The 14,360-nt window shown below is 41.7% G+C and overlaps 1 protein-coding gene across 4 annotated transcripts in view; it reads right to left on the reverse strand.

Annotated features, from left to right (window-relative positions):
• Positions 1 to 8,623: 8,623 nt before the first annotated feature.
• The window catches only part of VPS39 (VPS39 subunit of HOPS complex), a 28,241-nt gene continuing 22,504 nt past the window's right edge, over positions 8,624 to 14,360 (reverse strand). For 2 of the 4 annotated variants that reach the window (XR_014527032.1, XR_014527033.1), the window contains 5 exons: positions 13,726 to 14,104; positions 12,181 to 12,330; positions 11,689 to 11,823; positions 11,380 to 11,471; positions 8,624 to 10,711 (listed from right to left, as the gene is read on the reverse strand). Coding sequence is in view for 2 of the 4 variants with exons in the window: in XM_083506897.1 (XP_083363023.1) it covers positions 10,636 to 10,711; positions 11,380 to 11,471; positions 11,689 to 11,823; positions 12,181 to 12,330; positions 13,726 to 13,771 (499 nt within the window). In the remaining 2 variants the exon portion in view is untranslated. The remainder of the gene's footprint in view (positions 10,712 to 11,379; positions 11,472 to 11,688; positions 11,824 to 12,180; positions 12,331 to 13,725; positions 14,105 to 14,360) is intronic. The other 2 variants (XM_083506897.1, XM_083506896.1) reach the window with 1 other exon arrangement.

Consider the following 14,360-nt stretch of genomic DNA (forward strand, 5'->3'; position numbering starts at 1 on the left):
ACACAGTATACACCTGAGCTTTAATAACCAAGACAGGTTTGATGCCGAGTCCTTACTTATAGTAACTACCACTCATAGGAGCCAACTATTAGGGGCAGGGGTCCCTTCAGGGCCCCCCTAAATATTTGAGGGGGCCAGGCCTGCCCAAAGTTAATGGGTATTGCCATTCAAATGGTGTGTGTGTACTGCATCTTGTGCTCAATTATGTGGGGCAGGTCTTACCTGCTCCCTCCCAATATTTTATTCAAGTTGGTACCCCTGTTACCACTATAAATTCTTTTTCCCCAGTGTGCTCACTCAAGCCAGTAAGAAGTATTGGGAAATAGCATGATGATAGAAGCATGATGATAATCTCGCAGTACCAATGGGGAACTTGAAGGACAGTGGTGGGGATGAATAGTATATTAAAGTAATTAAATCTGAGCACATAGTAGCTCAGCTTGGTAAACGACACCAGGAAAGTGCAATTAGGCAGCTGAATGGCATAAGACCAGGGGGGTACTTTTGGGGGGTGCAATAGGAAAATAGAGGAACATCTGCACAATATGTTCACCATCCACTGGGCTATGAGTCAAGGAATGTTGCCACACCTGGAATATAGGAACACCCTGAGGACAATTTACTGCATTTGAGACAAAAAGAGAGGGGAAGTGCTGTTCTTTTTTATATATATAAAGAATTTTTATTCATTTTCCAATAAAAATCTTCGTTATTCACAAATCAGATCAGTCATATCAAATCATATACATTATCCCCAATTATGTATTCCAAATTAAATTAAATTAATTAATTTCCAGGGACTCCCCATGTTCTGGTTTCTAGAGGTAATGTATTTTATTTATGTTCTGCTTTCTTGCTTATCGGTTCCAATTTCAAAATTCTAATTGTCCATCTTCATCTTATCAAACTGTCAGTCTCTGGGATGTGACTCAAAATCTTGTTTTAACAGGTCTTTATATCTAATTAGCACGCAGGTTGCTTTTATTCACTATTTCCTTTATTAGCTTATTTGAAAAACATTCTCTCTCGGTGACCTCTCCTCCCGCTGAAAGTCCTGGGCTGAAAGTCCAAAATTAAGATTAACAGTGCCATTTCCTCTTTCATCTGTCTTAATTAGCTAATATTTCAAATGTGCCCAATAATTGCAATTCGGTGGGATGTGCTCCATGAACAATAAGTTATTAAAATTATTTAAAGCATAACCATTTTAGCTGTTAGCATGCAGGAGAAGAGTTGTTTCTGTGTTACCCAGCAATGATTTTCCAGCGCTAGTCCTCCTTTCATTCCCCTCATTCCTTCATCTTGTTTCTTGGCTTTGAGCTGTTTTCCAACTTTCCTTCAGTACAACGATTAATGACGTAGCAAGCTCTCAGAGTATTAGAGAAGCTATTACCGAGTTCTTCCGTAGAAAATCAAAAACGCTGTAGGGAAAGTTTCACAAAGCAATCTTTTGGTGATCTTTCAGTTTCCTCAGAATCCAAAACTCCCCCCCCCCCCAGTACCTTAGAGCAGTGTTTCCCAACCGGTGTTCCGCGGCACACGAGTGTGCCGTGAGACATCGGCTGGTGTGCCGCGAGATGCCTGGAGGGAGGCGGGCGAGTCGGGCGGCGAGAGGCGGGGCGGCGGCGGCGAGGAGAGGCCGCGCCTCCTGCTGCTGCCTGGCGCTCCTCCTCGCAGCCGGCAGCGCTGCCTGGGCGCCTCCGCGCGACTCTGCCTCGCTGGGTTTGGTCTCCCAGCAGAGACGGGTCACACGCGCCCCTCCCTCCCTCCCTCAGCCTGCGCGGAGGGAGAGCCAGAGAGAGGCATCGCTCCTGCGCTCCGAGGCGGATTGAGCGCAGCTGAGAGGAGCTGCCGAGGGAAAAAACTTTCACTTTTGTGCGTCCCTCCTGGCGTGACGCTGCGCGCTGACGTCACGGGGCGGGGCTTTAATGGTGGTGTGCCGCGAGATTTTTTTTCAGTAAACAGGTGTGCCGTTGCCCAAAAACGTTTGGGAAACACTGCCTTAGAGGGGCAGCCAGGACCTGAAATACAACTTCTTTTTCAACTCTTATAACTGTAATCCATGCAAAGAAATGTACTGTATGATGTGAAATTTCCCATGTTATAATCCACCAGATATCTTCCGCCCCCCGCCTGAGGGGGAAAATTCATTTCTATTTCATCTGTGTCACAATCGCCATTCTCTCAGTCCAAGCCTCCTTCATCTTTTGCCAAGTCTGATTAAAACTTCTGCCAGTGGCTACGCCACTAAGTCACAATTAAAAGTTGGAAATCCACCTGCATTCTCTTTAGATTAAACCATATATAAATATAATCCCTGCAAGCAAGCGCATTTTTATGTAGAACACACCCTTCTGTAATCCAAAGATATTTCTGGCCTCCTCAAAACAAGATTTGTTCTTTTTGTAAATATTCAACAGCAACCGCCACCATCTTGCACCCTCCTCCATCCCAGACACCTCCAGATCTGATCTTATTTTATCAATTCTAATTGAGACTCTACCGTCGAGAACTGTACAACTGTACTTCCAATTAATTTTTACCCCTCCTGCATATCCTTTAAGTAATTAATTTTTCCTTGGTGAGGTTCGCCAAATCATGAGATGGCAAATTGCAAAGAAACTAAGGAACAGCAGCCGCTCGCCTCTTTTAATCCAAACGTCAAGATTTGAGTCTCTTTGAAGTCAAGAGTTTGGCATCCAGTGACTGTATAATTCAGCAGATTATTTCTTTTACCTCTATCAGTCCAAAACATGCCTGTTCTTTGGTCAAATCTTATTAATTTTAAAGGAACAGGTGCCCCTGCATGTAGGAGCGGCTCTGGAGAGTGACAGCTGTGCCGTGCTCTTAGACCCTTGCAAACCATGATGCTAGCCGACAGATCATGGGCGATCTGCGGGTCTGTGAGACAGTCCTCTCCCACCCTGTGGAGTCTGCCAGGGCTAAATTACTAGCATGGCTGGTGTCCGTTCGTGTGGGAGGCAGCCATTTCCCACAGCAGGAAAGCCGGAAGTGGAAGGACGTGCTGTTCTTTAGGAACTACCAACCCATCACTTTACTGCAAGTTACTGCAGCACAACCCTATATTTATCTACTTCTGTGCGCTCAGAGGCAATTCCCTAGTAGTTCAAAAGCATACCAGTGCAAGTAGATAAATAGATACTGCTGTGGCGGGAAGGTAAACGGCGTTTCCGTGCGCTCTGGCTTCCATCACAGTGTTCCGTTGCGCCAGAAGCTGTTTAGTCATACTGGCCACATGACCCGGAAAGCTGTCTGTGGACAAACGCTGGCTGCCTCAGCCTGAAGTGAGATGAGCGCCGCACCCCATAGTCGCCTTTGACTGGACTTAACCGTCCAGGGATCATTCACCCTTTTACCTTTTTACTTCCAGGTTATCCATGTGGGTCATCAGGCTCCTTCAAATTTTGGCTATGACTGCAGGGCAGAAGAAGTCGAGTTCATTGTTGGGGTGGCCTACTTCTTTCCCAATTGTTCTTTTTCCTTGCCAACAACTAAAATCATAGTGCTCACTTTTTTCTTCATGGAAAGGCTGTCATGAAGAGTACTTCCAGGAAGAGGGATGGCAACCTCTTCACCCGCAAAAACCTTTCCATGATAAGAGTAAAATTAGCCAGCATGATGCCCTCTGGACCTATTTGTCCAAACAGTAACAAGTTTCTTATGTAGGGGCACTCATGCATGTTTTTCAGACTAAGGGAGGGAATGTGATTGCTATTTTTCACCCAGTTTGAAGTCTGCCCTTGTAGGATCAATATGGCTAATTTGACCCAACAGCTACCACCACCACTCACTCACAAAAACAAAACTCACTGCAATCATCCCAATGCAATCGACCATACTCTCGGCTCCCAATCTTCTGCATTGCCAACAGAAATAAATAAATGAATAGATAAAGAACCTATCCACATGATGCTGACACAAAACTCCCCACATGAACTATGCAAAAGGGGAAAACACTACCCACCTTCTCCCCCACACCTCTCTCTCCCCATATCTGCCCCCCCCATGCTCACAATGCAGATAGCAGTGTCTCACATCAAATCTAACTGACCTGTAAAGATTCTATGAACTGAAAAAAGACACTATTTGTACTTTTGTTATCCATGAAAACCTTTAAATAAAAACAATTTAAAAAAGAAAGGGTGTCAGTTTTTGCAATATGCATTGAATTCTGACAGAAAATAAAAAGTTAGAAACTTTAAAGTTTCCCTGCATAAGTATCTCTGAAATTTGAAGGCTTAATTCGTGTTCCTTTCTCATTAAATTTCATCCACTTATGTGAAAAGGAAAACAAGCAATAGCCATTTACAGATTCCTCATTATAGTCAATGGGAATGAAACAGAGCTTCAGATTTAACCGGTCAGATTCAGATCCAAATACAGTAACAGAACAAATTAGATCACTACAGAGCAGATCCAGCTACAAGGTAAATATTGTGCTTACTCACAGACCTAGTATTTGTAGTTTGGCTTTTAGGTTATAACTTCTTATTTTGTGGTTTTGAATGGACTTGTGGATTCTTTGGTCAAGTAAAAACATGTGTATTTATTGCCTGATTTTGAATACAGTGGTACCTCGGGTTACATACGCTTCAGGTTACATACGCTTCAGGTTACAGACTCCGCTAACCCAGAATTAGTACCTTGGGTTAAGAACTTTGCTTCAAGATGAGAACAGAAATCGTACTCGGCGGTGTGGCAGCAGCAGGAGGCCCCATTAGCAAAAGTGGTGCTTCAGGTTAAGAACAGTTTCAGTGCTTTCAGAACGGACCTCCAGAACGAATTAAGTACTTAACCGGAGGTACCACTGTATTAAAATATGTTTTATATTATTTCTGAAATTAGAGCCACAGAGATCAATATTCTGCACAAAAGAATTCCATTGACTGCAAGATGTAACCTCAATTTTCTTGAACGTGTCTTCATATTTATTTTCACAACCTTGGTGTTATGTAGAACACACCTGTCATTTACAAATGCAAATGGGAAAGCTAAAAATTACAGCTAAGGTTGGTTTTGTTTTTCGCATACAAAAAGGACAGAATGCATCAATACTCTTCACCCCAAATTCATTAATCATGCCAACATTTCAGTGCTTTCAAAAATTGTGCACACTGCAGCTTAACTGCCTGTTGTTATTTTTTTCTCACCTTGGTGCACCATTGGCCCTCTGCCACTGTTCTACTGAGATATACAAAGTAGTGCAAAAGGCAATGCTGCAACCACATCCAATAATTGCCCAAGTGAGAAAGGGAGATTACAAACGTGTTTCAATACTTATGCAAGCTCCCTACAGTTTAATAAGTTCAACTCCTGTGGACAATAATGATTTCAGTGCAGCTATTCAGTGGCAGCATTATTCATTAGATATATTTTGAAACTTCCACTGTGCATCTTAGGGCTAAAATGGTCAGGACAAGTACACAAATGCATTACAAAAGTTTGCGAGTCTGTGGTGGTTGAGATATTATTATTAAATTTCTATACAGTACAGCCACAGAAAAGGCCTGTTCTCATATTGCCACCCTCCTGACCTCTCATAGGGGAGGCACACAAGGAAGGGTCTAGGATGCTTGTTGCAGGGTCTAGGTTGGAAAGCTAGAAGACACACTAAGGACAGAAAGGAAATTTAGTTGAAGAGAGAAACTAATGATAACTGGTTGAAAGTAATGGATTTAAACATATCCCAAACAAGATGCATAGAATGACTAGAGTATGCCAGTACTGCCCACTTCTGCCAGAACTGTGGTAGTTCTGTTGTACTTCCTCTGCTATTGCCTGGGTGAAAATGTATTCCCTTAATTCCTGCAATTTTAAAAATATTAAACAGATAACACAAAACTTACTCAATACCTACAAAAGAATGTGTGGAATACATAAGTTTTTGGTTGACAGGAATCTCCTCAATCTAGAAATGGTGCAAATACATATGCTCTGTGTGCGTATGTGTGTGCGCGTGCACGCATACAATACTTAAAAGTCTACTTTAGAATCCATAAAGAAAGATGTTTTCTGAGGTTTAGGAACTCAACTGCTTATTCTTGTCTAATAAACAGAAGCTGCCATCCACAAGGTGAGGCAAGCATTTATAAGTTTAGCTAGTAAACCATCAAGTTTCCTGGTAGTCACCACTGGCTGTAGCTTCTGCAGCCAACAAGATAAAGCAGCTGGCCTTAATGGATGTGGACTTGATGCAGCAAGATCTTCAGTAGCACCCTTTCCTGTACTTTTCAGACTACAGGCAGGATATAGATCTGTAACATATGCTCCTGCTCTTTTAAGACTTTTTCAGTTTTTATGGTATGTATTTCTCTTCTACAGTTAATTAGCAAAGAAATTGGATGTTTTTGAGCTATTTCTGAGGAAAATCAGCAAAAACACTGCCATACGTCCAGATTTTCCCAGACATTTCACCGATTTTTGTCCAGACACTGCTTCGTTGGAAATAACATTTCCATCTATTGAGTCATACTGACATGTTGTTGCATGGGGCAGACTAAACAGTTAAGACTAGTGCAAGGCTCAATGCTAGCACAACAGGATTCCATCCCTACCATCCCCAAATCTATTCTGGAGGATTGAGGGGAACTCCCAAATTTAGAGGGCATATATGGGAACATTGTTTAGTTGTGCAAAGAAAACCTTGTGCTAATACAACAATCTGCTTAATATTACACACTGAATACAATCCATATTTCTTAAATCAGTACTTGTAGACAGTGAACATAAATGTTTAGATTGATCTGTTTTGCTTATTTGATTTAAAAATGGTACATCTCAATAATCAGGTATCAGCATTCTGGGAAAACCATTTATGGCAGAGACTATGAAATTTCTTTAGTTAGCATCTTTAGTTATTCTTCCAATGTCCTGTGAAATTGGAAACTAAAAAGAAATTTAAAATGCAGGGATTTTTGAAATAATTGCAAAAACTGGATCATATTTTTACAGAATAGTGGTCATGAGAACACATCTCCAAGTTCCAGTTTGTTGACCTCTTTATAGGATACCGAGAGCCTGAGCCTGAGGTAGTTGCCTTACTACCGTCCACATGTTATTTTGCCGATGGGGTTGTAAGGATTGTTTACCCATCTACATTCTTTCAGCATATGCTCAATCTCTAAAAAGAATTAGAGCTGACTAATTTCTTTCCATGTCACTGTTGGCATCTGTCTGTCTTGAGAGATAATGGGATGTGCCTCTGGGGATGAATTTACCTCCCTGGGGTGCAAACCAGGGCAGCGTGGATGGAGGTCCTGGGCTGCTCAAATGACAATACCTCATTCTTGGCCTTGCTGATGTGGCACAAGTTGGCTGCAGGAGTTACCGGAAGGATGCATACAAGGTGCCATCCAACCGTCTTAGTGAACTCCACTCCATATTTGTGTAGGGTTTACTCCTTAGCCTTTTCTTCTCCTGGAGATGTTGTGCTAGGTAGCAGAAACTTAGGATCAGAGTTTTCCTTCTAGATGGCCTACCTTCCTAGGTAGACAAGCCCCGTCTGCCCCTCTACAGCACATGCAGAAACTGCTTTTTGGACTGTTGGGACCCACTATAGGTCTCGTCCACTCAATTTGCCAGAACCTGTCTTTGCATGAGATGGAAATCCTTAACTCACCAAGGGCCTGAGACCCATCAGTTACTCTCACCTGGTTTAGCCAACCAGTCAAAGCTGTTCCTGGGGTGCGGTTGCTGTCACATGCTGACAGCTCTGAGGAGCCACAGGTGAGAGCGGAGTGCAAAATGGGACCAAAGGTGGACAAACTACCCCAGAAGGAGCACAATGTACTACTTATCCCCTAACACCCCATGTCCATATAATATATATATATAAATTGTCCAGTAGCACCATAGAGACCAACTAAGTTTGTTCTGGGTATAACCTTTCGTGTGCATGCACACTTCTTCAGATACCATGTCCATGTCACTAATGCATTGGCAATATAATGAGAAATTTGCTGCCAAGGAGTGTGGTGGAGTCTCCTTCTTTGGAGGTCTTTAAGCAGAGGCTTGACAACCATATGTCAGGAGTGCTCTGATGGTGTTTCCTGCTTGGCAGGGGGTTGGACTCGATGGCCCTTGTGGGCTCTTCCAACTCTATGATTCTATGATTCTAGGTCATGACTCTTACACTACAGTAACACATCGTGAATGCTCAGGACAATGGAAACCTAAATACTTTGCACACCACTGCCTGATTACTCCTGGGTAGACCTATTAAAAAATCAATGGAACTGCTTGAGAAAGAATCAATTGAAATAACTGTCATCTGGAAAGCTTTATTTACTGTTATTTTAAGAACTTTTCAAACTTAGATTCCATAGATCAGCAAAATATTGTTTAAAGGCCATACTTGAAAATGTAGGCTAAATGTGAACAGCTTCTGAAATAATAGCACAGCATGGTTAAAAAGCCTGAATGTCATAATACAGGTAGATCCTGTGGTTCAGGTTTGAACAGCAACAATTCTGTAGTGCAGCAACTGTGCCTCTCCTTTGGGAACTAGACTGGCAACATCCTTTGTCTGAATCACACAACCCGTATAAAAAACCTTTAATGACAAGAATTAATGTTTGAGACTACACACAGCTAAGTCTGAAAAGGAAGTACAATATAAAATTTTATTTTAGAGGGGGAAAGAATATGCAGGTTCCCCAAATATTTATAATAATTTATTGCTTCAAATTAACCTGTTGTACAGTTAGTGAATCCCAGACACTGTGCAAGGCTACCAGCAGGCAATTATAGCGTAAGCCACTTCTCTGCAGAAGGTATGCAATGAAGCTGAATCGAGGCACATAAAAGCTTTTCTGTGAAGGAGAAAAGTACACTTGAGATGCCTCAGTGGAGCATGCAGCTTTACTGGCAGCAGACATATCATTAATCTGTGTCAGAATGGACTGCACAAATAATAGTTTCTATGTAAACACTTCATTTTGCTGTCCTTTACATATTAATATCTCGTGTAGTCTTCACCTGCAGTACCCGTCTAGTCTAGGAAGCTGAACAAAAGCAACAAACATACTGCATTGACACTCTATGGATTTAAGGGAACAAAGTACCAAAAATCAGTTTAATCTTAGCAGAAGAACAAATCCCAAACTCAGCAGTAAGACACAGTTGGTATTCACTGCACACAACACAGAAATAGATGTGAGATTGAGGACAGACTTCACTGGACAGTGTACTTAAGGTAGCCAGGGAAGCAGCTCCTAGAAAAGGCCAAGCTGTTTTGCAGCAGATCAAATTACGAACTAAATTTATCCTAGTGTTTCACTCATCTTAGGATCTTACCAAGCATGTAGTGAAATCAAAACAGCATAGAAAGGCTTTTCCTTAACCTTTATTTCCTCAACTATGGTGAATTTCTGCCAAAAACTATAAATCACTGAATGATTACAGTCACAAAAAACTAAAAAATAATAAATAGCTGTTATGGGATGTTGAGATAACTTCCCCATTCAGATCCTCTGAACCAATTGCTCCTACTACCAGCCTTTGTTCACCTGCTGCTGAACTCTCAAATTCATCTTTATCACCTTCATAAAAGATTAGGCTTTAAAAAATAATGTTAAGACAATAACATTACAACCTGCAAGGGCCCAGGATTTTTCAGTATCACAGCAATGAGGGTACAACAAAGCTACAGAGGAGCACCAGTGGGAACATAATAGGGAACTAAAAATACTGCAATGGAAGTGTCTGCATTACTCAAAAGCTGGAGTATTCATGAAGACTTAACCACTTCAACACAATAGTGACTCCAAAGTGTAGACCAGGTGCTCAATATAAAACACACACACACTTTCAAATCTGATTTTTAAAGAAGTTGCTCCTTTAACTTTTTGGTACAAGTGCAGATGCTACTTCCCCCTCCCTTCAGAAAAATCATTGTCACTTTTCATTCTACTCATAATCGAAGTGACTATACACAGTGCAAATATTATGCTCATTCATATTTACATGCTTCTCAAAAAAAAATATACACATTTTCCAGTTCTGATCATATTGTTATTAGACTAGTTCCCTTGGAACTTTTCTATCAGTGGTGATAACCACTCCCAAATACAAAGGATAAGGTTTGATGGCCAATGCCTATTTATATCCAATATTAGCAGTAAGGAAATCTGGGTACAGCCTCTCTGGAAGTGCCTGCCTCCAAATGACTTATAAAAGTGGATCTCAATGTAATGCTGATGAAACAATCATATAATTTTCCCCAACTATGATCAGAATACAGAATCCAACACAAAATGCATTTTTGCCTTGCTTGACTTGACATTTTGACTTGGGTCTTCCTTGGAACGAGAACTGCTACAAAAACTGGAGCGTGATGGCATCTCGTTGCTATTTAGCTTTCATTCTTCCTCATGCTGAAGTGCTCTGAGGCTAACCTGATGCCAAGTATATGAAATAATAGTTAATGTCAGTTTCCCCTACTATGCCAGCATTGGCAGATTACATGGCGAGTCATCTGGTAAAGCGACGTGGGGCTCGAGTTGTTCGTAAGCAACATGCCTCAGAAGATTCCTCCAACTTCTTCAATGCCTACAATTCTCTTCGCTCTCCTTCCAGGTAAGCGCCATGGCTTCTGCAGTCCACATGACAATCATTTCAGGTGTCTGCCGCACTCACTTCTTTGGAACAGAAATAATGCACGACTATTGCATTAGGATAGCGGGCGAAGGCACTATAGGAAGAGAAAAGGTAGGTGCATCAAGTTATCTGGTTATCTTAATAATTTAAAAATAATATAAAAAACACTGCTTGATTTAGTTATCTTTAGAAGGGCACAGAACAGGCTCCTCTTTACAAAAATCTATACTTTTTGAAAGGTCACATCTCAACCAGCATTTCTCTCTGCAGTTCTTAGTGTTTTGTTTCCTTTGTGTTCCTGTAGCAGTGTGTGCATGTTTCCTTCCCTTCTTGCTAGTAGGTGGCTTATCTAGTGTTTGGCAAGACTTAAAAGACATTTTCGAAAATTCCAAAACCAAAGACATGTAGTAGTTTTCATGATGCATTTTTGTGCATCCTTTTTGGAGAACTGCATCACAAATGTTGAGTAAGCATGAATTCCAAAGGATAGCCATGGCAGCTCACTTATTTGATTCAGAAAAGTTCACGCTAAGAGGCAAGCCAAGTGAATTCCACCACCATGCCCCCCCTCCTGATACCCACTTATCAAGGAAGAATTCTCATTGAATCTAGCGGTTCTTTCTTCTGAATAAACATGCTTAGGAGTGCATTATCAGAAAATTAACTGTGCACTCTAAGAATGCTTCGGCAAGCATCCTAGCCCACTGCTGCTCTTCCACAAAAATTGTGCAAAAATCAGACTGAGTATCAATTTCCACATACCTATTTCCAATCTTCTTTTTACACACACTGCAAAGTTTTTCTTCTGTGATTATACATTTCACTTGCTGGTGTAAAATCCGTTCCTCCTGTACCTATGGCAAAATAAGAACAAATAGAATAGAACATTCCCACACACCCTGAAGAAATATGAAAATTACCTTCATAACAGTTAAACTAATTCTTGTTGCTGTTTTTTGGTTTTACAATTTACCAATTTCTCTACCAAACAACCCCCTCACATACAACAGCCCAACATTTGCTTTAAACATTCCCTTTGATAAATATGGAGAAGTAACATGAACAACATACTCTCAGGAATTCAGCATGGAGAAGATTTTTAAGTATTTGACTGAATCTTTTCTTCTGGGCATTTTCTTCAAGGACTTTTTCCAGGAAGATTCGAATCTCGCTAATTTGAGTATTTGCTGGGAGGAGGTTTATTGCCTACAGATACAACCAAAGGGAAATTAATGTGTTAGGATTCTTCCAAAATACAGTTCCAGTATTCCAACTTTTCATGGTTGTGAGTATGGGGGCGGGGGAGGAATATATCTTGCAAAATTTGGTATAAATAAATTCACAAGTTACGTGTACATTAGCTCTTTAAAAAAACAAATTCTCTGGATACAGGTTAATTTTATTTGCAAAGAAAGTGGCCCTTCAAGCAGCTTGTGGAAGAAAAATGGGTGTTTAAACACAAAAGCTAGTTTATTTTAATGCAATATGCAATAGAGGTTTCTTGCATCATATCTACTCCATTCCACAATGCGGTGTGCTTCATTAAAAAATAATAATCCTTACTTTGGTAGTGTCCAACTTGCTGTGATGAAGTTCCAAAACCTGCAATGCAGCCTGGAGATTGGCTTGAGGCTCCAATAGTTTCATCTTGATTGGTCCCAAGCAGTGAACGCTAGGTGGTGAGAGGTACATCCGGAGAAGAGACAAGTATACCTGTTTGACACAAAGCAAACCACTGTATTTAAAATCCACTCCAAAATGTCTGGGACGAAGTATGCCACCCCAGACAGAGACAGTGCCCATCTTATAACAAAACTCTTATCTTGACCATAAGTATTTACAGCTTTATATAAGCTCTTGCTCAAATGGTATGAACAAGAGTCCACAGCGCTCCTGGGAAAAGTGTTTCCCATTTATTTCAGAAGTTAAAGCTGATCTTTATCTGCGAAAGAAATGCACTAATTAGTATATTGCAACACCCTTAGGTATTTATGCCTGCAATGGAAGGTATACTGCAATGCATACGTGTAGAAACAATCCTACTGTACAAAGGTAAAAATTAAGTAGCAGACATAAATGTGTGAGCGTGCAAACACACCTATTTCCTTGTAAAAACGTAAGAGCCTGCCCATCAGGTCCAGCATCCTGCTCTTACAGTGTCCAACCGTGGGAAACCCACAAGCAGAAATTGAGCACAGGAGTGCTCTCCCCTCCTGTTCAGCTGGTACTCAGAAGCATTACAGTCATACCTCATGTTACGGACGCTTCAGGTTACGTGTTTTCGGGTTGCAGACCAAGGAAACCCAGAAGTACCGGAACGGGTTACTTCTGGGTTTCGCCGCTCGTGCATGTACAGAAGCGCTAAATCACGCTTTGCGCATGCGCAGAAGCACCAAATCGCGTAGGGGCCTGCGCAGACACGGCGCTTCAGGATGCGAACACTGCAGGTTGCGGACGTGCCTCCGTCACAGATTGCATCCGCAACCTGAGATTCCACTGTAGTACCGCTGACTGTGGAGCCAGAGCACAGCCATTGTGGGTAGTAGCCCTGTTCTACCCTCCATTTAATCCTCTGTTAGCTACATAGCCTCCTGCTGCCCAAGCCACCACTCCTTTTCCCACCTCACACACAACTGTGATTAATGGGTAGAAAGGGGGCCTTTTGTATGAGGCTGGCCAATTGAAACCGCACAAGCTCAGTCATGCCTGTGCAGTAACTGCCTGAAACAAGTTTTGTAGTGCTAGGAGGCCAAGGCAGACGAAGCTCTTCCACCAGGGAAGAAATGATGGCCTTGGCAATGAGCCCCACTCACCGCTGCAGGGTGCGAAGTTGCTTCAAATACAACAGTATATTTTCCAAAGCAATTTGCTTGGAAATAAGAGATTACTTGATTTGCACACACACACCGAGCAACACCTAAGTATTTAAATGACTTGAATACTTAAAAAATTTCAAGTCTTGCAAGCTCATTTGTTTCGGGCATAAAATCTTTTACTCCAATTACCTGCCATTAAATTTGTTGATGCTACAAACTATGTAACAGAAACAGGATAATTAAAGGAAGCATGTTTTGTAAACTCCAAGGTAACAGAAAATAAGCTACTCACATCTTTGCTGCCATCTTTGCTTTTGTCGTAGTGTTTGTGACAGTAACTGAAACACAACAGCATGTACAGGAAACTCAGAGTGGCCTTGAAGTCCATCTTATTTTTAAAATTACATATTTTGACTTATTACCCTACAATTATCAGTGAGTACTGTGCTGCAACCTTCCAACAGTTTGACTTTACCCCAAAGGCACTCTTCCATTGTCTCCCGAGGCAGATGGATGCCTATCAGCTGGAAAGGCATTTAATCTGGTTTCTCAGTTTGCAAATTAAAATGTTAAAAAGGACTCATCATATGTAAGAAAGAAAAATACTTTCCAGGATTAAAACATTTTTCTATGCCATATTTATACACACATATTTGCACAATGTCATATGTCTATACCAGTGTTTCCCAAACGTTTTTGGGCAACGGCACACCTGTTTACTGAAAAAAAATCTCGCGGCACACCACCATTAAAGCCCCGCCCCATGACGTCAGCGCGCAGCGTCACGCCGGGAGGGACGCACAAAAGTGAAAGTTTTTTCCCTCCCCCTTGCTGGGGAACCTCCAAGCTTTGGGGGTGGGAGGAGGCAGCAGAGCGAGGGACTGAGGGACGGCGGCAACTGAGGCGGCGGCGGCTGAGGCAGAGCTG

The sequence above is a fragment of the Podarcis liolepis genome (genome assembly GCF_965112155.1).
Source record: "Podarcis liolepis genome assembly, chromosome: 1".
Classification (NCBI taxonomy): Eukaryota; Metazoa; Chordata; class Lepidosauria; order Squamata; family Lacertidae; genus Podarcis; species Podarcis liolepis.